We start from the raw sequence: 26,363 nt of genomic DNA on the forward strand, positions 1-26,363 counted from the left end.
ATTCCACACTTAAATTATTTTGGCTTTGCTGATTTCCTAATTAATTCAATTATTTAAAATCATATTAATTATTTTTTTCTGGGTGAATTAATAGGGTTTATACAGTACAAGAATTACATACAATGTAAGTCAAATTTTGACCAAAAATGACAAAAAAATTCCTTAAAAATACACATTTGCATATTTCATCACAATTTGAACATATCTAAGTTGGGTTATCCCTAGGGACCTGTATACCAAATAACAAAGCTGTCTGACCAGCGGTTATGAAGAAGAAGATTTTTACCAAAAACACCTTTTTAGGCATTAATTTGCCTATTTTCAACAATATCAAAAAATTAAAAAAACTAGTTTCTCAAAATCATATTTTTCATCTACACAACAAATATCAAATCAGCAAGTACTGTGGTTCTCAAGATATTTGAGTGGACGGACGCCTCACAAACGGACATACATACATACATACATACATACATACATACATACATACATACATACATACATACATACATACATACATACAGACTGACGACGGACGCCGGACGGATACCCATCCCAATAGCTTCTATAGACTATAGTCTATAGTAGCTAAAAACTATCAAAGAAAGATCTGAAGCAATATTCCTGTAACTGGACAAATAATTACATCTACACCTTTGAAAATTACGAGATAAAGCTACCAAGAATTACAGCTTGGCATTGGAACGGTTGATTTGTGAATGAATAAGGATAATGTTTGTGCACTTTGGACAGCTTCATTGTTCATAGAGAGTATTTTGTTTTGTATCTATTCACTCACAGATTTCACAGTTAGTACCAATCCAGCAACCAGAACAGCTACATATATAATAGTTACAGAAGTTCTGGCAGTTGCCACCATTCTGACATGGATTGTTCAGACAAGCATCCACAGCTGTCAAATACAAATAATATGGTTAAATAAATAATAAATAAATAATACAATTGATAAAAAAATGAATAGAAGAAATTAGACAATTAATAAATACTAAATATATATAGAAATAAAGAAGATAAAAAAAAATAAATGAATAACATTTGAACAAACAAACTATTGATAACAATAAATGGCAACAGGGACAGATGAACACAAACAGCTCTGAAGCGGTGGTTCAGGATCAGAGGTTTTTGGATAACTTTGCCGAATCAAACACGGGTTGTTTGGATTTGTATACAGAACTAACATGGATTACGACTAAATACACACTTTGAGATTCACACTTTGGTTTGAACAACTATTTAACTGACAGCGATTTTCAATTCACAAACAGTCGCTTCTTGTCTGCCTTCTCATACAAAACTGTGTAAAGCATGTCGATTTTTCAAAACTAAGCACTGGAGCTTCCTGCCTGTGTTGCTTGGTCTGAGGCATCTTGCATAATTTTATTTGTTAAGGTTAGGCTTAGGGGATAGAGTACACGGCTGTAGGTAAGGTAAACCCTTTTTGGTTTGAATCCAAAGGTTTGTGTTCTCTAATCTTCACGGCGCCTCATTAACGAAGTATATGTAAATTAGGTAATTGAATAAAAAGGCAAATATGTAACATTGAAAGTATGTAAGTAAGTAAGTAGGTAGGTAAGTTAGTAAGTAAGTAGGTAAGTAAGTAAGTAGGTAAGTAAGTAGGTAGGTAAGTCAGTAAGTAGGTAGGTGAGTAAGTAAGTAAGTAAGTAAGTAAGTAAGAAAGTAAGTAAAGAAATAAAAAAATACATTTTCATCTAAAACGAAACAAGGTCAACATTGAAATTAAAGAATGTTTCAACAAAATTAAAGACAAGAAAATAACAACTGGTTATAATCAGTAACCCAGAGCTTGTGAGTAAAACCTACGAATTTCACAGGAGGGGCCAGTCCAGCAGCTGGAGCACTGACAACGGAACTCAGTACAGGAGCCAGGAGAAGCTGCAGAGCAGAAACCTCCATTTTTGCAAGGTGCAGAGGAACATACATCAATTCCTGTATGACAACAGACAATGATTTGGAACGTTATTGCAAAAGCACTTACCACTGTCATTTTGGATTTCATTTCAAGCTACACTGTGTATTTTGCAATTATCATGGTATACAGCATAACAAAATATTTGCTCGAACAACATGAGTACATTTTGTGATGATTCATTTCTTTCCTAAAGGACGTCTGGTTAAAAACTCACAGTCATTTACAGTCCAACAACTTTTTCTGCTATTTCCAAAGATTTTTGGGGGTCAAAAATACAATTTTTCCAGGAGGGTATCAATTTTACAAGTCTATCGTACATAATATGATATACACGTATCATTTTTACATTATCAGTGGCCATCTTCTCATTTATGAAAACTGTGGGTGGATTATCAATTCCAAAGGACTTTCCCAGACTCAACTTCATTTTCAAGGACATTTCCAGAACTTTCTGGAGAGATCTTTGGCAAGTTTAGATATCTGGGTTCAATAATCGATAAAATAGTTATATGCGGGCTATTCCAGGCATGGTGACAAGATCTCACTCACCTTGCTCACAGAATGTGCCTGTGAAGCATGTGTCACAGATGCAAGTGAACAGGTCGCATGAGTTTGGAACTCTGGTACACATACCATTGTTACGGCAAGGGTTGGTAAGGCAAGGGTTGATTTCTAACATCAAAAAAATATCAAAACATGCAGACAAACATGTCACTCACATAGTATATAACCTTCAAGAAAAAGTTATATGGCCTTTATGTTCAGCAATTTCACACAATGTGAACTTTGACAAGTTGTATGAGGGCCATATATAGTAGTAGTCTACTACAATGGCCCTCATCTAACTTGTCATCTATCCTGCTGGTACTACTGCAGTTCCACCAACAAGCAACCTAGTGGCTCATATAGCTCCACTGTGTTATGTAGAGAATAACTATTTTTGACACATGTTGATGAAGAACGTGGAAATCATTGATAGCTCATTTCGGTGGCCTTACATTACAAGAAATGGTTAAAACAGCTGCAAAAAATACAAAACTAAAAATTTCATTACAATGTGAACATATCACATTAAGATCGTCCCTATAAATATGTCAACCAAAGTTATCAGACGAGTAGTATTTTGAGAATTAAATTTTTTGACAAAAAATGGCAAAAATTGCACAAAAAAAGAAAACATAATTTCAATATATCACATTTAGTTCATCTTTAGGAACCTGTGTACCAAATATCAAAGCTATCAGACTATTAGTATTTTTTGAGAAACAGTTTTTTTGACCAAAAATTGCAAATGTAGCCCAAAAAAATACAAAATTGTAGATTTCATCATAATTTGAATATATCATATTTTGCTCATCCCTATGAACCTGTATACCAAATAACAAAGCTTTCAGACAAGCGGTTTTGGTGAAACAAATTTTTTGACCCAAAATGACAAAAATTACCTTAAAATACAAATTTGCATATTTCTACAACATTTAAATAAATCTGAAATAGGTCATCCCTAGGGACCTGTGTATCAAATATTAAAGCTATCTGTAGTTTTAAAGAAGAAAAGAAGAAAGATTTTTAAAGATTTTTTAACCAAAAAATGACAAATTAAAATTGCTTTACAGATACAAATATGCAAATTTCACCACAATTTGTTCAAATCTAACTGCATATCAAATTTCAAAGCAATTGGACTCACTATTTCAGAAAAGAAGATTTTTGTGACCAAAAACAGCAAAAATACCCAAAAAATACAAATATGCAAATTTCACCTCTGTTTGAACAAACCTAAGTGAGGTCATCCATTTGATCTGCATATCAAATTTCAAAGTAAACGGACTGGCAGTTTCAGAGGAGAAGTCAATTGTTGACAACAGACATACAACAGACGGAAGATGATGGAAAGTCAGCCTATTTGATAAGCTCCCCATTGCTGACAGTGGAGCTAAAAATGAGAATTCTAAATTGCCAAACAACTCCTACCACACTATCAATAGTCCTGTAAGTGACGCTACTACTTTTTGACACATAAGGGCATACACATATGTATACGTATCTACCAACACATACAGTAAAAGACTGAATCTGTATTCACACACTTGCTTTCACCAATCTGTTGAAAAGGCAAGAGAGATCAAACTTTATCACTCACCAATAGCACAGGTTGGTCCTGTCCAGCAACCAGAGGGGCACTGACATACAAAGGCATTACAATTGCTTGGATCCTGTGTGCAAATTCCACCATTCTGACACGGGGCACTACTGCACGGGTTAATTGCTGTTACAAGCAAGAAAAAATAGCATCAATGACACTTGGCTCACATTTGGTTCGATGTGGTAGACCAGAGTGAGTATACTTGACTAAGTTCAGTCGGTGCCATTATTCTTCGGTGGGGCAAGTTGGTAATTACCTACCAATTTAGCTAGGGATATTGCAATATACCAAGAGAACTTCCTAAGCCAAACTCTGTTTTCCTATCTGGAGCGGCAAGATGAAATCTAAACAAACACAGCGGGTAACAAACTGTTACAGCCAGCAATGGTGATCTGATAACTGGGATGAACCATTTTCATGTAGGTTCGTTAAAAGGGCACTGGTTGGGGAATGAAAACTACAAGGAATAAAACACGATAATGAGATCGTATCGTGCCTTGTCTTCTTTTTGACAAATATACACAACTAGGTTTGAAAAAGCTGCATGAAGTAACATCATTACAGAACATGGTATTTTGTACAAAAGTTTGAGATCACCCCATGTTCATTGATCTTACAAAAGTTGGTCTTTACTGTGTGGTTCACAGGAGTCTGATTCAAAAGCAATCACCGACTCATAAAAAGTCAACTTTACAGTCCGTCTTGAAAGCTCCATCGAAATTGGAGACAAGAAGACAAAATCGTACAAAGCTACATGAAGTTGAAACTATGATAAATATTGCTCAGAGAATAAATGCACCACAGACGGCACTTCAGCATGTCATCGCCCATCTCACTCTCAGTACCATTGCCAAAACCATCCTGGAAGGCCACAATCAAAAAGTTTGACATGACAAGCACAACTAGTTGCTTAATTTTTTGTGGGTGAAGAAACCTTTGATAGCAGCCAGTAAAATATTGACAAAATACTTTATTTAGAATACTTGTACTGTAAAAAACCTGCCGGCAATCAGAACAGTGTTCAACATGCTACACGATAAACTGGGCCATACATACAAAATCACTACCAAAGTTCCCTCTGACCACTAAATTACTGAAATATAAAGCGGACAGTGGAGTACATTTATGGTTCATCCCGGTATCAGATCACCATTGCTGGCTGTAACAGTTTGTTACCCGCTGTGTTTGTTTAGATTTCATCTTGCCGCTCCAGATAGGAAAACAGAGTTTGGCTTAGGAAGTTCCCTTGGTATATTGCAATATCCCTAGCTAATTGGTAGGTAATTACCAACTTGCCCCACCGAAGAATAATGGCCTCAACTGTAAGTTTACTCCTGGGAACATGCATACCAAGTTTCAAAGCAATTGGACAAGCGAGTTCAGAAAAAATGATTTTTTCAACAAAAATGGGAAAAATTGTCCAAAAAAATATAAATATTAAAATTTCACCACAATTCAAAACACTCAACTAAGGTTGCCTCCAGGTACATGCATACCACGTTTTGAAGCAATAACAATAGTTAATCAGAGAAAATGATTTTTGACCGAAAATGAGAAAAATTGTCCCAAAAATACAAATATGAAAATTTCACCACAATTTGAACAAATCCAACTAAAGTCACCATAAAGAAGCTGCATACCAAAGTTTCAACCAAATCTGGCCGATGAAAACAAGAGTTTTCGCAATTTGCTAGATTTTCCTTTTGTTTATCTCATTTGCATATTTTTGACACTGAAATGTTTATTTGAACAAATTCACATTTCTACCCCCTAAATCCCTACAGGGCTTACAGGCAAGCCTTGCCACTTCGATGCCTGGTATGCATGTTTTTTTAACACACACTAAACCTTTTCATATCATTAACAGGAAGGAACCTAATGACTGGATTGTTTGTACAGGATAAACAACAGAATAATAATACATGTAATAGTGTGCCTGACTTCAATTTGGATGTGTGTGAGTCAATAGCCATCTGGTCATAAAGACTGGTGATAGTAATCTGTCTCAAGGCTTACATGTCAGATATATTTCGGTGTCGGTTTTCTGTTGTTTATCCTGTAATGATAATGATATGAAAACGTCTAGTAGGTGTAAAAAAACATGCATACAAGGCATCGAAGTGGCAAGGCTTGCCTGTAAGCGTTGTAAAACAACCCAAGACAATGTTCTGAAAATGAAAGCGAAGTTCCACTGGAGTGTGTGTTTGGATGGCATCAGATGGAAAAGAATTAATGAGACTCACCAATGGTACATTGTGGTCCTGTCCAGCATCCACTACATTGACAGAAGTACTGGCTGCAGATTCCGGGAGTTGACTGGCATGCTGCACCATTCTGGCAAGGGTTACTGGCACACGGATCAACAACTGTAATATGGAAGGAGATGAAGGAAAAATTAGAATAAAAGAGCATGAAATGCATGTACAAAGGGAGGATGTAATATTTTCAGTGTGTTTAAAAATTCCATGCAGCCACACTTACCCATATGAAAAGGGAGCACATACAAATTGGCTTCAACATTTAGTATCAATACAAATTATAGGGTACTGACTTCTCATAATGATTATGCAGTCAAATTTTCCAACGAAGCAAGCTTTACAGCTTTCATGGATTTGTGATATTCACCAAATTTTGCATCATTTGCAGAGTTTTCATCCTCTCACACTAGCAATAATTCTGTTGGCGGTCATAGGTTTGTTACTCACTGTAACTCAGTATACCTGTATGAGCACAACATCAGACACTGCTGCATGAAATGCGGACAAATTTTGTCCATGTTGAATGCTTGACTGTTGTTGTAGCTTAAAATATAAATTGAGCCATTGATATGTCTTTTAGAATCCATTGTTACACTTAGTCTAGCAGTTGCCTTCTAAGTGGTTTTTTAAGTCATTCTTACAACGTAATTTTGAAAATGTAATCTTTAATGTGTACATATATTTATTCTGGTCTATTAAATAGAGAAAATTACATCAGCTGCCAACAGCCCCTTTGCTGAGATGTTGTTCCAACGAATGATATAATTATACCTAGTTCAATTTGTACTGCTTTTTGTGGCTTACACAGAATTACGCCAAAGTATTTCCATTCAACAAATACTCATTAAGATAGTGCGTAATATGAAGTAGGTATTATGAGTCACAACAAAAAAGAGTCATTTTGGAATCAGACTTGACTATGCAGCAAATAATTTAGTTGGATAGAATCTGGGAAGCGATCCTTTGGATTTTAAAATGTGCATGAGACAGGGAGGGGTGAATTATTCTGAGGATGGTAACACACAGCATATGGGTTTAATACAGGGAAACACACACTTACACTGTGAACATATTTGTCCTGTATAACACTGAGTGCACTGACAAGTATAATCTGTACAAGAACCAGGCTGTGGTAGGCAAGTGCCTCCATTTCTGCATGGGTTTATGGCACACTGGTTGACAGCTGACAAGAACAAAATGAAAGAAAAATTTATGCATAATGCAACACAAAATAAAACATGTAATTTTGACTTGATCACAGCAAAGACAAAAAGCGATACTACTTCTGTATTACGTAAGGATGCATCTTCTGTTGGGATCTTGCATATGTAGTCGCTTTTATGCCAGTACCAAAAAATGTCATGTTTTTGGATTACATACTAGCATCTGGAATTCATTGATTAGGGCTTAGGGTTTGGAATACAGCAATAAAACAGAAATTATTAAAACATTAAAAAAATAAAATAAATAAATAAATAGATAAATAAATAAACAAATAAATAAGTAAATATTTTCTGAGTTCTAGGAATGTTATATAGAGAAATCAGCTTACAAGTTGAGCAGATGGTTCCTGTAAAACATGGCATACACAGGCAGGAGTAGGAAGTGCAACCTGTACTGCCCGGAATACAGGTACCGCCATTCTGGCATGGATTGGTCGATGAGCAGCCAGTAGTTGCTGTAAAAATCCCAAAAAGAAAAGAAATTATTCTCAGCTTGAGAGAATGCATCTTGAACAGATGGGAGGTTGTCACTGATTGTACAGGGTAATGGATATACTCTATTTGAGATGCCAATGAGGCAATGAATGACAGAGAAAAACCACAGAATATTTGAGTGAAGTTGAGACTTAATCCTTTGTGTTGTGAAATAATACTCTGGCTAACTTTGTGCGCTGAAATAATACTCTGGTTAGCTCATCACATCCAAATCAATTAAAATTTTTTCCAACACAAAAGGGAATGTCATGTAATGAATAGTGGATGTCAATTACATTGAATTATACCAGAAATTAAAATCTAGCTTTAATTAAAGGTACTTTAGTGATGTGGCTCTGTTATGTAAAAATTGCCATGCATCACTTTAAAATAAATTTATCAAAAAACCCCAAAAGATTAAGTTGATGAGGGGGCAAGTGATGTGAATTTTATAGCTATACCTGTGTGGTTCACTGAGGAAGAAACCCTTACAAAAGAGCAAAGGCCCACTCCCTCAATTTTGGTGCTTGTACAATGTACACAAAATGATTTGTGTTATAAGATATCCTAATCTGATTAATATTATAACCTTTCTAGGTGTTTAAACATTTTGCCTTTCAGTAATAAAGCTTCTTTCAATATCCATTTCCATGACTCATCACACCCTGTTAGACAATGGTATGTGCCTAATTTGCATGCGAGTCATGAAAACATTCTCTAGATAAACTCCTCTCCCCTTGAAACTTTCCAGCATTAGGGTGGGCAAATGTCATACCTCAATTTTTATTAATAATGGTACATTACAGAGTTTGTAAAATGATGAATCACAGTGATGGTGAAAAAATGTGGTACATATATACTCACGTTGTGAACATGTGGGGCCACTCCAACACCCATTACACTGACAAGAGTATTCCATACAAGAGTTTGGTGAAGGATTTTGTTGACAGAAGCCACCATTCTGACAAGGATTGGTCGGAAAGCACGGATTGAGTACTGGAGGTAGATAAAACATTATGTGTCATGATTTTATTTTGTTCAAGGCTGATATTTTTTTATACTTTGAAATAAATAGACCCTAATCAAAAGCTTGATTATGGACAATACCCTTCAAGGCTGGACTTTTGTCACTAGCTTCCTTCCCTAAGACTAAAAATATCTGAGCACAAATTCAAATTTTCTATTTTCCAATGAATAATTGCAAGATACAGAAACTTTCAATTTTCCAATGAATAATTGCAAGATATTGAAACACACAATGACAGCAAAATTCTGAACCTTCTATTGTTGATGATATTAAGAAAGATCACTGACAATATGGTAAAACATGATGTAAATTACACTGATTTAGTTAATAGCCAGTTTGGTCGGTAGCAGTCTTTACACACAGAATTTCATTATACTGACCTGAAAACACAAATAAACAACCATACAACATGCTTCAAAGAGATGAAAGCTGAAAAATAAAAAATAACAGATAAGGATAAAATGTCAACATTTGGGACTGACCTTCCAGACAATTTGTTCCAGTGTAACATCCAGCACAAACACAGCTGAAGTCCGTGCAGGAATTAATCGCTTGGAAGCATGTTCCACCGTTGTAGCATGGGCTGTTGGCACATGGGTCAATTGCTGTATGGGAGACAGTAATGACATAATGTAAGACCAATGCTACATACACAATAGCTAAAGAATTTGAATGCCAAGTAAGTGCAGGTACATGTGCACATTTCCATATTTTTGAGACAAATATAGTCATTTTAACAAAAATTCCATAATGCAATATAACACTAGTCATTTAGATCATACATGAAGCAATTTGTAAGATTTTTCCTTGAACCTGTCAGCCAGCACATTTGTACAATACATTTTGCTTTCAATAGGAAAAAATTGTAATCAACTCTAAGACTATAATTTATTCATCACATGAAACAAGCTAAGTCTCTGCGATTGAAAAGAATTAGAGGTTACAAACAGCAAGCAAGGATATTTGGTTATGGATACTCATATCCGAAGTGAAAATGAGCATGTTCCGCAAAAAAATAATCACCGAAAAAAGCGTCAGTATGAGCTATGCGCACTCATGCACAGTTGATTCCATACAATAAGGTAACACAGATCAGTTAAAATCATCCAACTTGAAGAATTTTATTTGGACAATGCTTCACAAGAAATTGAAAATGGTTTTTGCTGTTCCATTGCCGTCACTGCTTGTACAAGGTCTTCAAGAGTGAGTTCATCGAGCTACATCAGACTGAAATTACCTATCAAAATTAACCTCAAGCTGTAGACCTGTCCGACATTCCAGCTTGCGCGCTCAAGCTGGAATTTCAAAATGTGTGAGAGCTTCCAATCTTACTCAAGGTCTTCTCGTTAAGAATATGAACCCAACTCCAGACAATCTGATGGCCAGATTTGAGTAAAGCATATAGTAATGCCTTTTAAATCATACTTACGAGTGCCACAGTCACGGCCTGTAAAGCAGCCGACAGCACAAGTGCAGGTCCATATGGTACAAGAGTTTTGAACTGGACTACACATACCTCCATTTAGACATGGGCCTGATGCACAAGCATTGACCGCTGTAGGGATACAAGAAATTATTTTTAGCATTATTTAAAAATGGCAGCAACACAAACCTTCTATATAATACTCACTCTCAAAAAATTTACATACTTATGGAGTCAAAAAGTTTGGAAATTTTTGACCACAAAATTTTCTTGTGTGTGTGGAAAACTTCATAGATTTTCTGTTATGTCAACTCAGAATCCCTTCATACAATGATATGGCAAATTGATAGACTGGATAAAGATCCGGACGAGGAGGTTCTGAATAAACAACACTTTGGCAGTGACTATTGTGGATAGACACTGTTCTACCTTCTGAGCAAGTGGCTCCACTCCAGCATGTTGGACACTGACAAGTGAATTCCGTGCAGGATGAACCCACAGGTTGGCAGAAACCACCATTCTGACATGGATTTGGGAAACAAGGGTTGATTTCTGTTAAAAAAACAGAGAAAGAAAAGAAAATGACTCAATATCTATGGCATAGACAATAACTACTTGCTAACTATAGGAGAGCCTCTTTTGGTTGTGCATATGAGTTACATATACGCTGTTTTTTAACACACTGATATGCAAATTAAAACACTATTGGACTTGACAGGGCTTGTTTCAACAATCATTTCAAGATACGAAAATATAATGCAGTGCATTGATTACAAAGTGACATTTGATAATTCACAATATTTCATCAGCCATGGATGAAATGAAATTGTGTCAGGAGCAATGCCAATAAAGCCATAGTGTATTGAAAGCTCTATCAGTTGCAACTTTTAATAATGCTTGCTCTAATTTTGTTCTTCTCATAAAAATGCAGTTTCTTGTTCTACTGAAGAAATCTTGTCAAAATGCATAGTCTTCAAGTCGTTGACACAGCCTGTGTGTATGTCCAATGTTTACAGCGACAACTGAATTCTGTCCAAACTAGAATCCATTGTCCACAAATTATTGTACACAAGGCATAGTGCTAGCAAGTCCAATGATGTGCACTTGCAACATTCTACAAAGACAAAAAAAATTTGCATGTTTTCTGGAATAAAATGAAAATAATGATCAAAAGGTAGAGATAACTGTGCCTTCAGCTAATTTTCAAAAATGTTTTTAATCTTTGTTGTAGCGGCAGTCTTGCTCATTGAAATGAGTTACCATTGGAGAGAGCTGCAAAGAAGCCTATACTCACGTTGGAAACAGTTAGTACCAGTGTAACAGCTTGGACACCGACAAGTATGCTGGGTGCACACCGCTGGATCTTGCACACATGTGCCACCGTTGATACACGGGTTGGGCTGGCATGGATTGACAGCTGAATGCAAAATTAAAAGAACGGAAATAATCTACTGTCACAGATGTCGCAAGAGAGTTTTAATGGCAGAGTTTTATTCGTTGTAAGGCCATCTCAATTGTTGAAATAAAAAATAGAATTTGGAAAGTTCAGACAATAATCAATATAGAATCAAGATGAAATGAAATACTTCTATTTTACGCATCAAAAAATTAAATTAATTAATTAATTATTAAAATGTTGATAGCTGGACACAGATGATTCATCTTTAATTTTAAAATTTAAATGCATGCTTTGCATCTTGAAATCCATCTGGAGGACAACAGTACCAATGAAGTTTTTGAAATATCAGAATATGTGCAGGTTTTAAATATTTAAATCCTTGCGGAATGGAACCATGCTGGAACTTCAGTTGAATGTACAGTATGTATGACGCAGAAAAAACTCAATAACATACAGAACTGAAACACTCACACCTGCCGTCAATAACCATAAAAATAAAATACAAAATACAAAAACAAAACAAAAAAAATAATTTTTCGTGCTTTGAATGTTTAGAATACTAAGAAACCCTGGGCAATCTTTTTCACTTGATAAGGAAGCGGATAAAGCTTTAGCTTCTGCAGATTTTTTTACTTACGTATATTACAGAACTGTCCACTGAAACAAACTGGACAAGTACAGGTGAAGAGATCACATGATCCCTGCAATGGAGTACAGGTACCACCATTCTGACATTGGTTTCGGTCACAGGCACTGACAGCTGCAATGGGAAGAAGATGACAATTATAGTATTCATCACCTTATATGGCAGTATGACAAAGTATGTAAGTTGACTGTATGATTTCAACCTGGATGCTAGTCCACTGCTAGAAAACATCATTCATATGTTGTGAATTATATAGTCCTGCAAATTCTGTAAATGTCCCAAGGCGATATCAGCTCAGTATATGTTTATGCCCTTGTTTTTTTTCTAATATCATAATGCTACATGCACATGTATGCATCTACAATTAGGCCACAACGGTACACTGTGTTTTTCCATCTTCACTTTCTTACAAAATGCTGCACTGACATGGTTTCTCATCCTGAACAGTAAATTTGTTTATTGTCATCTTCCTGTGTGTCAGAGTTACCACTGCATGTGAACAATGTGTAGTTTGTTTGTTATTTCCACACTGGTAGTTTGATCTTGTGAGCTCAAACAAAGAGTGAAAATCGTGCTGTCATATTTTATAATTTTTTGTTTCAGGCAAATATGAAAATGCAGTAGCTGAGTTAGATCAATGCACGTCAGTATAAGATCTCTTCTTTTGAGGTGGCATGAATGAGACAGTGCATATATACAGAACACTGCGCCAACCCCAATCAAATGCTGTACAGACACTGCAACCTGAGAAGGCAGGGGTCTGGACAGCAAGTATCATCCTCAAATCATGCAGCTCAACCTCTCGAGGTTGGCACTTGCTTTTCAAGAGACATGAAAAGACAATCCTTAGTAACTCACCTGTTTCACAGGTCGTTCCAGTCCAGCAACCTGAACATGAACATGTAAAGAGTGTGCAAGAACCAGCAACTTGTTGACAGAAACCTCCATTCAAACATGGATTGTTGCGGCATGGGTTGACCTCTGTTAAGGTTAAGTAGAAAACAAGTTCATTACTTCCAACATTTTGATCAATCACATTAACCCTTATCCTGCCAAGTTCATATTTCACAATCAGGTCATTTACAAGTTGTTTAAAACTTCTTAAGCACAGCATTCCCTACATGGTGCATTTCAACTAAAACTTGAACATTTGAAGGCGTATGATAACACAGATACTTTAAACATGATTTTTGCTGACTAAGCACAGTTTTTAACAGACCAAGCTTAGCAGGTGAAAATACATAATTTGTCATATGATTTTGGCTCAATACCCTCTTTTACTGATTTGGCGAATAAGGAAGTGATACTGTCGAGCTGGAAAAGGATTAAATTTGCTAATCATGGTGATAGAGGTGATGAGCAAAATTTTTTTTATAATATATATTTTTTATAATATTTTTCATAAATATAGTCTCGTCAAGAACCTATAAATACTGGTTCAATGATTTGCACAAAAACAAAATCCATTTTTTACACATATTTATTTGCAGCATAATGAAATGACAGGAACTTGATTACTCTATCACTGAGAAATATTAAAATATGGAAAAACTTGCATGAAGTGACTGTGCAGACCAAATCTTTGATTCAGCACAGATGGATATTTTCAAAAAGTGTGTTTCTTTGTTGACAACTTACAAATGGCACTATAGTAAGAGGTTTTGTAAGATACTGTGAATGGGAATCTTTTAATGCAGTCAATCAGAAATTTGATACCTGAGAAAAATTACTTACGCTCAATACAATTTTGTCCAGTGTAACATTGTGGGCACTGGCATACATAGTCTTCACAGGAGCCAAGAGTTGGTATACATGTGCCGCCATTGAAGCACGGACTTGGATCACACTGACTCACATCTGCATTTATATAATCAGAAAAAAACAGTTGAAGTAAACAGGGATAAAAATTACCTAACTGAAATGAATAGCCATTTTCATGTCAATAATGTGACGTTACCATTCTCATATCGTATACTTCGTACAGTTAAAAATCCAACGCAGCGACTGCGAATTTTTGGTTATAGACATATATGTATGCCACAGTGGTAATTCAGGTCATAGTTCCAGAGCGTTTATCAGACTTGTAGACTTAACCTATTCACCCCAATTCCCTGTAAACAGGTCCACAACTACCATTGCTAACAATGGGTTTGGGCTAAACGATGGTGGTGAAAGGGTTAAAGCACTATGAAAGCACTTATATGGCATCTGAAGGAGAAAGTTGTGAGGCGAAAACCTTCACACAAGACAACATCATGAACTTTGAAAATAGCACCAAACAATACCTACATGTACATCATCTTGTAATCATAGCAACAACACAATAGTCTGCGGGTTACCATGCCCACAAGCATGGCTGTAGAAGAGGGGAAAAACTGACTTTGACCACAACACTAGCTTCTGAATTTTATCAGCGCAATGGTCAGTCTGGTGTTACAGTCTCATAACACTGTCAGCTTTTGTAATGATATACTTACAGATTTCACAGAGTCTACCCTCATAGCAGTTTTGACAGATGCAATTATAGTCAGTACACACTCCTTGGATTGGCTGGCACATACCACCATTCTGGCATGGGTTGGTTTCACATGCGTTGATTGCTGTGTCAACAGAAATGGAACATTGAAAAGTGCCTGGATTCAATACAATCTTGCAGGTGCTTTAGTATTTAAAGAAATGATTATCTTGCTGTATCGTCATCTCCCAGCTCTTATCAGTTCAAAACCACTAAAAGACAACAGCGGTCAGTATAAATATGTTCCTCTCCGTCCAACTTTACAGACACCCAACTCCCCCTTGACTCCAATATGTACGTGCATAATATGATGAATGGAATGGATAATCACAATTCCTTTAACAGTGCATGGCTGTTTCAGAGACTGATAGTAATGGTTCGTACACATGTATATTATTATTATTAAGTTTTATTTCAGACAAATTATTAAAAAAAATCGTCAATAGTTACAAAAGTACAGAAAAGAAGCACACAGTAACAATACACAAAACGTAAGACACAGCATTAAAATCTGACATTAAAAACAATAAAAATTCAGCGTTTTTTTACTTACGCTGCTCACACTGTGGTCCAGTGAAACAGTTGGAACAGAAGCAAGTGTATTCAGTACACTGGGTTTGTGACGACCACTGGCAAAACCCACCATTTCTGCACGGACTACTTGTACAGGGATTGACAGCTGACAGTAAAAAGAAATTGGAAATCATGTTTTAATTTGATGATTATGTGAAGTAAAAGAACAAAGCAGTTATGAGGCATATTTCGCAATAAACATAACCACTTCTTACCTCCATGAATCAAACACTTGCAACAGTACAACTTTATTCACCGTAAATTCAGGTTTTAAGGCAAAATGACCACCAGGGACAGATATTCGGACTCTCAAACTTTTATTATATTCCTTTGGGCTATCACTTGTTAGGGCTCATTTTGAAGCTTATGGAGTAAATAAAGCTTCCACAAGCTTAGTTTTGTGAAAATCAGGAATTTTCTTTGTCCACATTGAGATAACACAGGGATGGCAGCCATTTTGAATTACAAATACTGGTAAATATGCAATGGGTAATCTGTGTCTCTGGTACCAAATTTGCAAGGTGACATCCTGATTTTATGCATGATATTGAAGGAGAATGCTTGAAATTTTGTTTGAGGAAAGCTTGAGCAAAAGTTGGAAGTCTTTCACTTTCAAGGTAAGAATTTACTACATTAATATGAAGCCTGCAAATTTGATAAACTTAAAATAATTTTTCTTTATGTTTATGTACGCAAGTACATATTGCTGTGAGGAGCTACGAAACTAAACCAACCCAATGATATAATGATATGGAGAGATTTTTGATAGCTGCACAAAAACTTTGTCACTGTAGACATGGTAGAATAATCACTTACGACTCAGACATCTTTCTCCTGTGAAGCAAACTGGACATACACACTGGAATGTAGTACAGTCACTGCCAGTTTGAATGCAGGTCCCCTGGTTACTGCATGGATTAGGTTGGCACTGATTGACAGCTACAGGAAAAGAACAGATTTGCCAAATATGTAATAATATATCAGGCTTTCTCAGCAAATAATGGATATCTAGGAATTACAAATTAAAGTTAATATTTCTTGTGAAATTTTGGTTTTATCAAAAGGGTACTTGTTTTGTTTTAACAGATTTACAGTGTAGAAACTTTCAAAGCAAAGTAAACCAATAATTGTTGGATTTACAGACGTTTTGTCACTGGGAAAGTCAAGAAAATAAATATGGCTACAACAGGTGCTATTCATCCTTGCCTAAGGAGAGTGTCTAAAAAATCACATTTTTGTCAAATTTTAAGAATTTTCCTCCAAAGTTGCAATACCACAGTTGCTGTAAAATCATGGATAACTGGAAGGTAAAAAAATATAGCCAGTTGTTCAACAATGGGCCAAAATATGACGAGAGATTAAACTTGTGCAGGAAGCAACAGTGTTCATAATCGACGGGCCGGTCATGTTGTTGGCTGTGTACTTATTGCAGTGATCACATATCTGAAGATGAGTAAGCTATTCAATTGATTATGCATCTCAAAGGTACAGTACTGACATATGAAGGAGCTGACTCACGTGTTTCACAAGACAATCCTGTGTAGCAGGATGTGCAAGTACACTGATATTGAGTACACGCTGTCGGGAATGGCATGGTGCATGTACCGCCATTCAAACATGGACCAGAAGCACAGGCATTCACAGCTATGGAACAAGAAAGAAAGAAAGAAAGAAAGAAAGAAAGAAAGAAAGAAAGAAAGAAGTTAATTATACAATGTGAAAAGGTCAAGGTTAGACTTCCAAAATACATCTGGGAATAAAATGGTGTATTGCTACTACACCTCATGACAAAGTAGATACTGAAGAATAAGATTAAAAAAACTAAACAGGCAAACAGAGTCTAAGTCACTTTCTCACTCACTTTCATTCACTGATACCCACACAAACACTGATGCATAAATCCCTGATATGCAAAGTCCAACTGACAGTAAGGGTCCACCTCATTGTTGTCTACTAGCTGTGCATGTCTTAAACTAACTGCCATGATTTACATCCATGTGCATGTATCAATACATACCCATTTGGCAAACATTGCCAGTCCAGCATGGTCCACACGTACAGGTGTAATCTGTACAAGAGTTGGCAACCTGCTGGCAGAAACCGCCATTTTGACAGGGGCCACTCACGCATGGATTTACGGCTGGAATAAAATGTGGAGCAAAACATTAATGTTCATTTACTGTCCACCTAATGTTATAACTAAACTTCCATATGAATACTGGCTGAGTTTTCATTTAGAATTTGTGGGTCCTGTTACGTTTAATGACCTTGAGGATCAACAAAACTAAATAAGTTTACTAAACTTACATGAAACTTGCACCGTAGGATCATTTTTGATATTGACAAATTGATATAAAAGTATATTCAATAGCCCCAACGTCCCCATACATACTGCTATCCCCATTCATTGCATCAATTTGTGTTTATTTATGGCAAAACGGTGTCAACTCTAGCAAGACCACTTTAATAAGTTGTGTTGATTACTCATCTTTCCATGAATTTCATAGTTGTTACAAAACTACAATTTATAACCTTAAAAAAATGTATCTCTTTAAGAGAATTTTAAATTTTGTTGTATTATATATTTTCTCAAAGCTGCCTGTTGAGAATTGACATCACGATATAGGCCACCCTCAGGGACTTTCACAACTCTGTACCTTGGATGCAGTTTGAACCTGTAAAACACTCTGGACATACACATCTGTATTCGTTGCAAGATCCTTGAGTCTGCGTTGGTATGCACGTAGCACCATTGGCACAAGGGTTGTTTGGTGAACAGGGATTGATTGCTATAGATAAAGAGAGAAAATTGTATTTTCTCTTGGATGTTGTGATGAGCTACACATATAAATACCAAAAATCAGCATTTCAGGTCACTTCAACTAATTTCACCCTTTGCCTATGATAATCAGTTTTTCCTGACTTCGATTGAGGTTGTGTAAATTTTTACAAAAGCAGCTTTTGCATTGATTGTTTTGAACATGAAGTTGCCAGTGTGAGACAGAAGTGAAGGTGCTCCCTACTTTGTCAAAACACAAACTTTGTAATCAAAACAGCATCTTTGATGACTTTGTAAAATTCTGGTTGAATATTTGACTTGCAGAATTGACTGTGTTTCATGAAGTAAGCAAGCACACTTGGCAAAACCAATGAACACTGGCCCTGTGCAAAACAATTTTACAAATGGAAACAATTCTAAGCGGTCCCATTTTATTTAAGAAGGGCCTCCTGTAAGGCCAATTATTTTCATTGGGAAGATTAGGAGTGTTCTTCTTACGATCTGAGCAGGTTAATCCAGAGAAGCATCCTGCGCATTGACACTGGTAGAAATCACAGGAACCAGGTAATGTAACACATGTAGCACCATTGTCACATGGATTACTGTCACATGGATTTATAGCTGAAAACAAAGCAAAAAAATAACAATTTCTCAATCAAACCACCTGACTCAGGGGAATTTGTTGCGAGTGTCAGAATATAAAATAGCAGCGTCTATGACAATCCCTGTTTATCGTAAGGTTAAACAAAATTATACACATGTCGGAGAATACAATTGATGTTTTTGTAAAGATAAAAAATAATATTTGGTGACCACTGAGAAAAGAAATTATGCTTGAACAGCTCAGAATACAGAGTGTGACAAGATGCCATAACCGTGAAATTAGGCTGAATTTCCAGCTTAATGAGAGACAGAGTGTTCTTCTCAGTGGAAGCTGAGAGCTGACTTGATGATGTCATCATTTCCACTGAGGGCAATAGCTATTATGATCCACTTTCACTGAGGGGGATAGCTATTATGATCCACTGCAACTGAGAGTAATAGCTACAATGATCCACTTTCACTGAGGGCGATAGCTATTATGATCCACTTACACTGAGGGCGATAGCTATTATGATCCACTTCAACTGACAGTAATAGCTATTATGATCCACTTTCACTGAGAGGGATACATGTAGCTATTATGATCCACTTTCACCGAGGGGTGTAGCTATTATGATCCACTTCAACTGAGAGTAATAGCTACAATGATCCACTTTCACTGAGGGCGATAGCTATTATGATCCACTTTCACTGAGGGCGATAGCTATTATGATCCACTTCAACTGACAGTAATAGCTATTATGATCCACTTTCACTGAGGGCAATAGCTATTATGATTACCACTTTCACTGAGAGGGATACATGTAGCTATTATGATCCACTTTCACTAAGATTAATAGCTATTATGATTTGTTTTCATTAACTGACTGTTCTGGAGTAGGCTAATGAATACCAATTTGTTACTCACGAATGCTACAAAAAGTTCCCTCCCAACATCTGGGACAGGTACAACGCACTTCGGTACAGGATCCAGCCACTGCAGAGCACAATCCTCCATTCTGGCAGGGGTTGTTCTCACATGCATTGATGCCTATTGGGAAAGGAAAACCAAAATTGATTGTGAGTGAGAAATGGTGTAATTAATTTAGATGGAAGAGCGACTTTTTGGAATCGATTTTGAAGATTTATTGGCTTTTCATGACCTTTTCACTGCCAATGTATCATACATAGGTCCAGCTTGACCTGGGAAAAACAGAGTTTGGCAATACTATTGCGGTGAAATGGGAAAATGGCCAAGCTTTGGAAATGGATTTCTGTCCATTCTCACTGTTGAAGCGATAAATCTTCAAAACCATCAAATCAGATCAAACCAAACCAAATCATTATCAATCAACTGAAAGTTGCTGATGTCATCCAAGAGATGGTGGCTATGAAGAAACAAGTGACTTTAGATGCTCTACTTCCCTAATTTTTGCACTACAGAGGCAAGTTTCCCCAACAGAACAATAGATGGGAAAAAAGTCATGAAAAACAAGCTTCTCTACACAACCCCCCAACTCCTCTTAGACTACCAATTAACACACATACACACAATAACATAATTAAAAATTTACAATTTAAATACCGTTTAAATTCAAAATTTTGTTCTGCGTTTGCATCTTCTTGTGTGTGTTGGTAGAGGTAGGGAGATAGAATGTTGGCGGGCTGCAGGTTATATCAGGCAAGAATTCATTTCTGTGACAGCATATCTAGCTATTACTTGAATTATTATATTGCAGTATTAAAACCTACCTGTTTCACAGAACTGGCCTGTGAAACACTCAGGGCAGTCGCATTCATAGGTGTCGCATCTGCCTGCCTGTGTAAACGTCTGCCTACAAGTAGCACCATTCTGACACGGAGAACTGCTACATGGATTAAACGCTGAAAAATACATTGCAGAAAAAAGCCTGGTAAGTAGGGTTGCGTGGATCATAGCAAAAAATTCATCCAGTTTTCAAAGTCATAAAAAGTTTATACCACAGAGAACAAGTCATTGACAATGACATAGTCCCCACTTGTAATAGGAGTATTAGTCTTGATGGGGCAGGGAAATGTGGTCATTAAGAAGTATCACTGGAGTGTATATGTTGAGATCTATGGGCACATAGGTCTATGTCGTTGTTCCCAATTTGAAACACATGAGGCATGTCTAAGTTATGGTTCTAAATCGGGAAAAAAGATCAGACCTCTAGCTGTATTGGCCAGCCAAGAAATACATATGCGCATAATAAATGAGGTACAAGATGTGACATCTTAAGGTCTAATATCCTATCAAAATTGAAGGGTATAGAACTTGTGGTAACTGAGTTATGCATATATATGTATAATCAAGGTCAAAGGTCATCGAGGTCACGTGACATTTTGAAAAAAAAATTGTATTGCTAATTAATCCCTATATGCCAAAAATCAGACCTCTAGCTCTATTCGCTTGCCCAGAATTAGATATGTGCATAATTAATGAGGTTAAGCGTGTGTTGTCATAAGGTCTCCCATCCTACTAAATATAAAGGACATAGCACTTGTGGTTACTTATTTATTGACATAAACGTATATTTTAGGTAAAAGGTCATCAAGGTCACATGACATTTTGTCAAAAAATTTCTATCCTATAGTTATCCCTATATACCAAAAATCAGACATCCAGCTCTATTGGCTTGCTCAGAATTAGATATGTGCATAATTAATGAGGTACAGTATGTGGCTTCATAAGGTCTCCCATCATACCAAATATGAAGGGTGTAGCACTTGTGGTTACTGAGTTATGGACAAATATGTATATTTGAGGTCAAAGGTCATTGAGGTCACGTGACATTTTGTCAAAAAAATTGTATTGCTAAGTTATCCCTATATACCAAAAATCAGACCTCTAGCTCTATTGGCTCGCTCAAAATTAGATATGCACATAATTAATGAGGTACAATATGTGGCGTCATAAGGTGTCCAATCATACCATATATGAAGGGTGTAGCACTTGTGGTTACTGAGTTATGGACAAATATGTATATTTGAGGTCAAAGGTCACCAAGGTCACGTGACATTTTGTCAAAATGTCTGAGATATCTGTGTGAACGGATGGACTCACGGATTGACGAACGGACGGACATGACCCAATCTATAAGCCCCCTGGACTTCATCTGTGGGGACTAAAAACTGTGTCACTGCATCCTTTTTGCAATATGAATATGATGAGAAACTAAATTTTTATTTTTCTTGGCCTTATACATGGGAGTCTATGGAGAACTGACTTATACATGGGAGTCTATGGAGAACTGCCTTATACATGGGAGTCTATGGAGAACTGCCTTATACATGGAAGTCTATGGAGAACTGCCTTATGCATGGGAGTCTATGGAGTGTAAACTAAAAAGTCCTCTAACACGGCCAAATTTGATCACATTGTGAAACAAATCGAGGTGCATCTGTATGGGGTAGGGTACTATCCTTGTGCAAAGTTTGAAAGAAATTGACCACTGCATGTCTGAGATATCTGCGTGAACGGACGCACATGGACGGACGGACGGACGGACTTGACCCGATCTATAAGTCCCCCTGGACGACTAATAAAAGTAGCTATCACTTCAATAGACAATACATGTATACACCTACAAATCACAAAAGGATGAACTAAGGTGTAATGAAAGAAACTACCAATCAAAGAGCGGAGAGTAAAATCATTTGTGATGAGAAACAATCAATAAATGTATTTCTTCTCATCACAAGGGCTTTTATACCCCTCTGCTTGGTTGATTTGATTTTCTGGAAAGTTGAGAATTCAAGCAAATAAGACTGACAGAAATTTTAAGTTTTACATCAGCATTCTTGCCTGTCAAAGTTGATGATAAAGACGAGAACAATCTGAGCAAAGCTTTGATAACCTTATGACAGCATAATCTCCTTTCCCCAATCATCTCAGTAAATAAATGAAATTTTGTAACTCACAAGAGTTAAAGATACAAATAGCTATGGATTTTCTTTTACGAAAACACCATGACCTATTCTTTACATGCACTTCAAGGTACATATTTCAAACTAATTGCTGCATCAACAAAAACAGGTATGAAATAAAACATGGTGTATGTGAAACAAGAAAAATGGACTAACGTTGATCACAGTCTGCTCCAACAAAACAGGCTGAACACTGGCAGCTGTACTCTGAACATCCAGATCCCTGTGTACAGGCACCTCCATTCTTGCAGGGGTTCTGGGTGAGGCAGACATTCACACCTGAGATGGTGAGAGAACACTTGGTTTAAAACTTAGTTTTGACACATGTGTAGATGAAGAAAGTGGAAATATAGGTCATTTCAGTGGCCAGACAAAAATGGCACAAATAGCCGCAAAACTACACAATTGAAGATGTCATCATAATTTGAACATTTCACATTACGATCATCTCTAAGAATATGTCAACCAAAGCTATCTGACGAGTAGTTTTTTTGAGAATGAGCATAGTACTGAAATCAGCTCATTTGAAAGTGAATAGTTTCCAGGAGAGACAATGATGTCACTGGCATCCCTTTGAAAGTCAATCAGTCAAAATGTTCCTTTCATGATTGGCCTATGATTAAATGGGTGTCGCTCATAAACTAACCAGAGAAGGTGCGCCACTATATGGCATAATGAATATTAATAAGCAACACCCATTCAATCATAGGCCAATCATGAGAGGAACATTTTGACTGACTGACTTTCATAGGGATGCCAGTGACGACATCATCTCTCCTGGAGACCATTCACTTTCAAATGAGCTAGTTTTTATTCTACAGCGCAAAAAGTGGATCTCCAGGCCAGATGGAGTGTGGACAAAGGCCAAAAGCGGAGAGTAGGGCAAGGCTAGTTCAATGGGTAATTGTATTGCTTTTAACGATTGCAATATATTTGTGCTGAAGTCATAAAGATGTTGTGAACAGCAAAATAAAGCACGGAAACATCACAAGGACAGGAACAACTTACGTTCTACACAGTTGGGTCCAGTCCAGCATGTCTCGTCACATCGACAGATGAATTCAGTACAGGAACCAGCTAATGGGTTACAGATACCACCGTTCTGACATGGATTTGGAGAACACTGGTCTGGCACTGAAAAAAAGAAAACAAACATTAGAAACAAAAACAAAACAAAAGCAATTAAATAATATAGGGATACCTTTTCTCGCTGTGGCAAGATATCATAAAGATTCAAAAATCAAATGATGAAAACTTCTTGTGAATCAAAACGGTTGTGAAAATTATTCAGGAATATGGATTATTAGCAATTTGGCTTTTACAGTGCAGCGTGTGGCATATACAATGAAAAAAGTATTGATTTCAACTTTGGCTTTCTATTTCATTATGTGCTAATGACCAGAAATGTGCAGGAAATCATGTTTCTTTATAACGACCTTAAGTAGACACAATCTCACAGAGTTGAGCCATTTTTGGCTGGCCTCGTCCAACCCCCCTCCCCCCTTTCTTATTGCAACTGAACCAATACAACCCTCCCCAATGTACTTGATCCAACTGGGGTTGGAAACAGTATTAGGAAAGAAGAACATATTGGGGTAAATTGTATAAAATCAATCAATGGGATGCGCTTACATTCTGTACAGAGAGTTCCGATGTAGCAGCCGGCACAGCGACAGGTGAAGCCACAGGTACTGGGTTCCAGCTGGCAAGTGGCTCCATTTTGACATGGGTTATTCTGACAAGGATCGATCACTGAAAAGAACAAAATGGATTTTATCATGAAATGCCAAGACGACAAAAAGCACAAAATGTCAGAAAAGAAGCAAAATTGGTAAAGTACAGAAGATGACTTTAAATTGTAAAGGTTGGACAGTAATGTTCAATTTCATGCAGTGTAAAACACAACTTTGCATAATAATGTCGCAATAGAGTAAAAATTGACTGTAATAAGAGTGGTTTGCATTGCACTATTGCAAATATAGGAACTAGATATATGGTCTAAATTGAGGAGTTGCCAAACTGTCAACACTGTCCATGTGTGACTATCTCTTGGCAGTGATATCAGTCAATAAGATAGATATCAACTCTGCAAAAGTGGAAACATTTTCTGGAAGGAGGTCATGAGTATATAGTCAATTTGACACCATACATCCATGCACAGCTCCCTCAAAACACATCATTTGCAAGCGTTGCTTGATAGTTACACCTGACAGCGATGGCAACTCCTCAACTTGGACAATATGTCTGGTTCCCAAAACAACAGAACAGTTGAAACGCAAACCACTGTCACATTTGTGATTTCTGACAAAGTACAGTACTAAAGTGGGGTTCTTCCTTTACTGAGATGTAGTCCAATGACAGTACATAGACTAAACATTTGGTCCCATACTTCCTCTTGCTGCACTACTTTTGGTAGACCCTCATTGTATTTGAAACGTTTGTTGGCCCGTTTACACTTGGAAACCACACCAACAGAGTCACACTGAATACATTAAAAGAAATGTGAAACAATAGAGACTGAAATGAGAACTTACGAGTGTTGCAAGTATCACCAGTCCAGCAGCCTGTACACGTACACATGAAGGCAAGGCAGTTGTTTGGATCTGGGTTGCAGAACCCTCCATTCTGACACGGGTTGTTTTGACATGAGTTGACAGCTGGATAAACGCATAAAGATATAGAAAAAAGTTTTCAAAGGTCCTTCACTTTCACTTATCTGAAGAAAGGGGAGTGGATTTCTTACATTTTGCCAGATAACTATGAGAGAATTGTACGTGTTGAGGGTGTCCATTATACTGTTGTCTTCTGGTGTAGAAGCAGTGGGTCAAAGGTCAACAAGTGAGAACCTTCAGCGTTCAATGGCAGGTTTTAGACCTGGTTTATTTTATGGCACAATGGCTGTGACTTTGGGAAACTGATTCATTATTTTTATTCAAGAAATCAAGAACAGTTTCTCATTCTGTTCCCTGGGGCATGTTGAAATATGAAATACACGTTCACTGTATTACCCATGCTACTGTTGAAAAATAGGTTTTCAGTGAGTGCTCTTAGATTCAGTTGCCAGCGGTAACATTGACATCATAACCATGTACAGTTTGAGTTTACAAGTGAAACACAGGGCATTTCAACATGACATTGGGGTACTCCTCAAAACCGGCACAAGAGTCATCATTTTCAGATGTTCACTGCACTAGACACCAAATGCTAACATGAACCGATTACTCTCCTTGTTCCGACATGTATACTTACGGATTTGGCAGATGGTTCCAGAGTAACAAGATGGACAGGAACATGTGTACTCAAAGCATGACGTCGTACTCCGCGAGCAGACACCACCATTCTGACATGGGTCTGGTGAGCATGAATTGATTTCTGGGAAGTAAAGCAACAAAACAGACAAATTAGAAATAAGTGTT

General features: G+C 36.9%; 1 protein-coding gene across 1 annotated transcript in view; it reads right to left on the reverse strand.

Moving 5' to 3' along the window:
* LOC139151079 (uncharacterized) overlaps window positions 1–26,363 on the reverse strand; it is a 270,051-nt gene that overhangs the window by 35,656 nt on the left and 208,032 nt on the right. The window contains exons 178-206 of the mRNA XM_070723612.1: window positions 26,197–26,319; window positions 25,482–25,604; window positions 24,580–24,699; window positions 23,956–24,081; window positions 23,104–23,226; window positions 20,752–20,883; window positions 19,928–20,050; window positions 18,916–19,038; window positions 18,296–18,427; window positions 17,656–17,778; window positions 17,157–17,282; window positions 16,455–16,577; window positions 15,619–15,744; window positions 15,028–15,150; window positions 14,285–14,407; window positions 13,409–13,531; window positions 12,542–12,664; window positions 11,800–11,922; window positions 10,935–11,057; window positions 10,512–10,637; window positions 9,565–9,687; window positions 8,920–9,051; window positions 7,911–8,036; window positions 7,419–7,541; window positions 6,344–6,466; window positions 4,098–4,223; window positions 2,504–2,626; window positions 1,846–1,971; window positions 800–913 (exon numbers count right to left, since the gene is read on the reverse strand). Of these exons, the coding sequence (XP_070579713.1) occupies window positions 800–913; window positions 1,846–1,971; window positions 2,504–2,626; window positions 4,098–4,223; window positions 6,344–6,466; window positions 7,419–7,541; window positions 7,911–8,036; window positions 8,920–9,051; window positions 9,565–9,687; window positions 10,512–10,637; window positions 10,935–11,057; window positions 11,800–11,922; window positions 12,542–12,664; window positions 13,409–13,531; window positions 14,285–14,407; window positions 15,028–15,150; window positions 15,619–15,744; window positions 16,455–16,577; window positions 17,157–17,282; window positions 17,656–17,778; window positions 18,296–18,427; window positions 18,916–19,038; window positions 19,928–20,050; window positions 20,752–20,883; window positions 23,104–23,226; window positions 23,956–24,081; window positions 24,580–24,699; window positions 25,482–25,604; window positions 26,197–26,319 (3,603 nt within the window). The remainder of the gene's footprint in view (window positions 1–799; window positions 914–1,845; window positions 1,972–2,503; window positions 2,627–4,097; window positions 4,224–6,343; window positions 6,467–7,418; window positions 7,542–7,910; window positions 8,037–8,919; window positions 9,052–9,564; window positions 9,688–10,511; window positions 10,638–10,934; window positions 11,058–11,799; window positions 11,923–12,541; window positions 12,665–13,408; window positions 13,532–14,284; window positions 14,408–15,027; window positions 15,151–15,618; window positions 15,745–16,454; window positions 16,578–17,156; window positions 17,283–17,655; window positions 17,779–18,295; window positions 18,428–18,915; window positions 19,039–19,927; window positions 20,051–20,751; window positions 20,884–23,103; window positions 23,227–23,955; window positions 24,082–24,579; window positions 24,700–25,481; window positions 25,605–26,196; window positions 26,320–26,363) is intronic.

The sequence above is a fragment of the Ptychodera flava genome, chromosome 15, assembly GCF_041260155.1.
Source record: "Ptychodera flava strain L36383 chromosome 15, AS_Pfla_20210202, whole genome shotgun sequence".
Classification (NCBI taxonomy): Eukaryota; Metazoa; Hemichordata; class Enteropneusta; family Ptychoderidae; genus Ptychodera; species Ptychodera flava.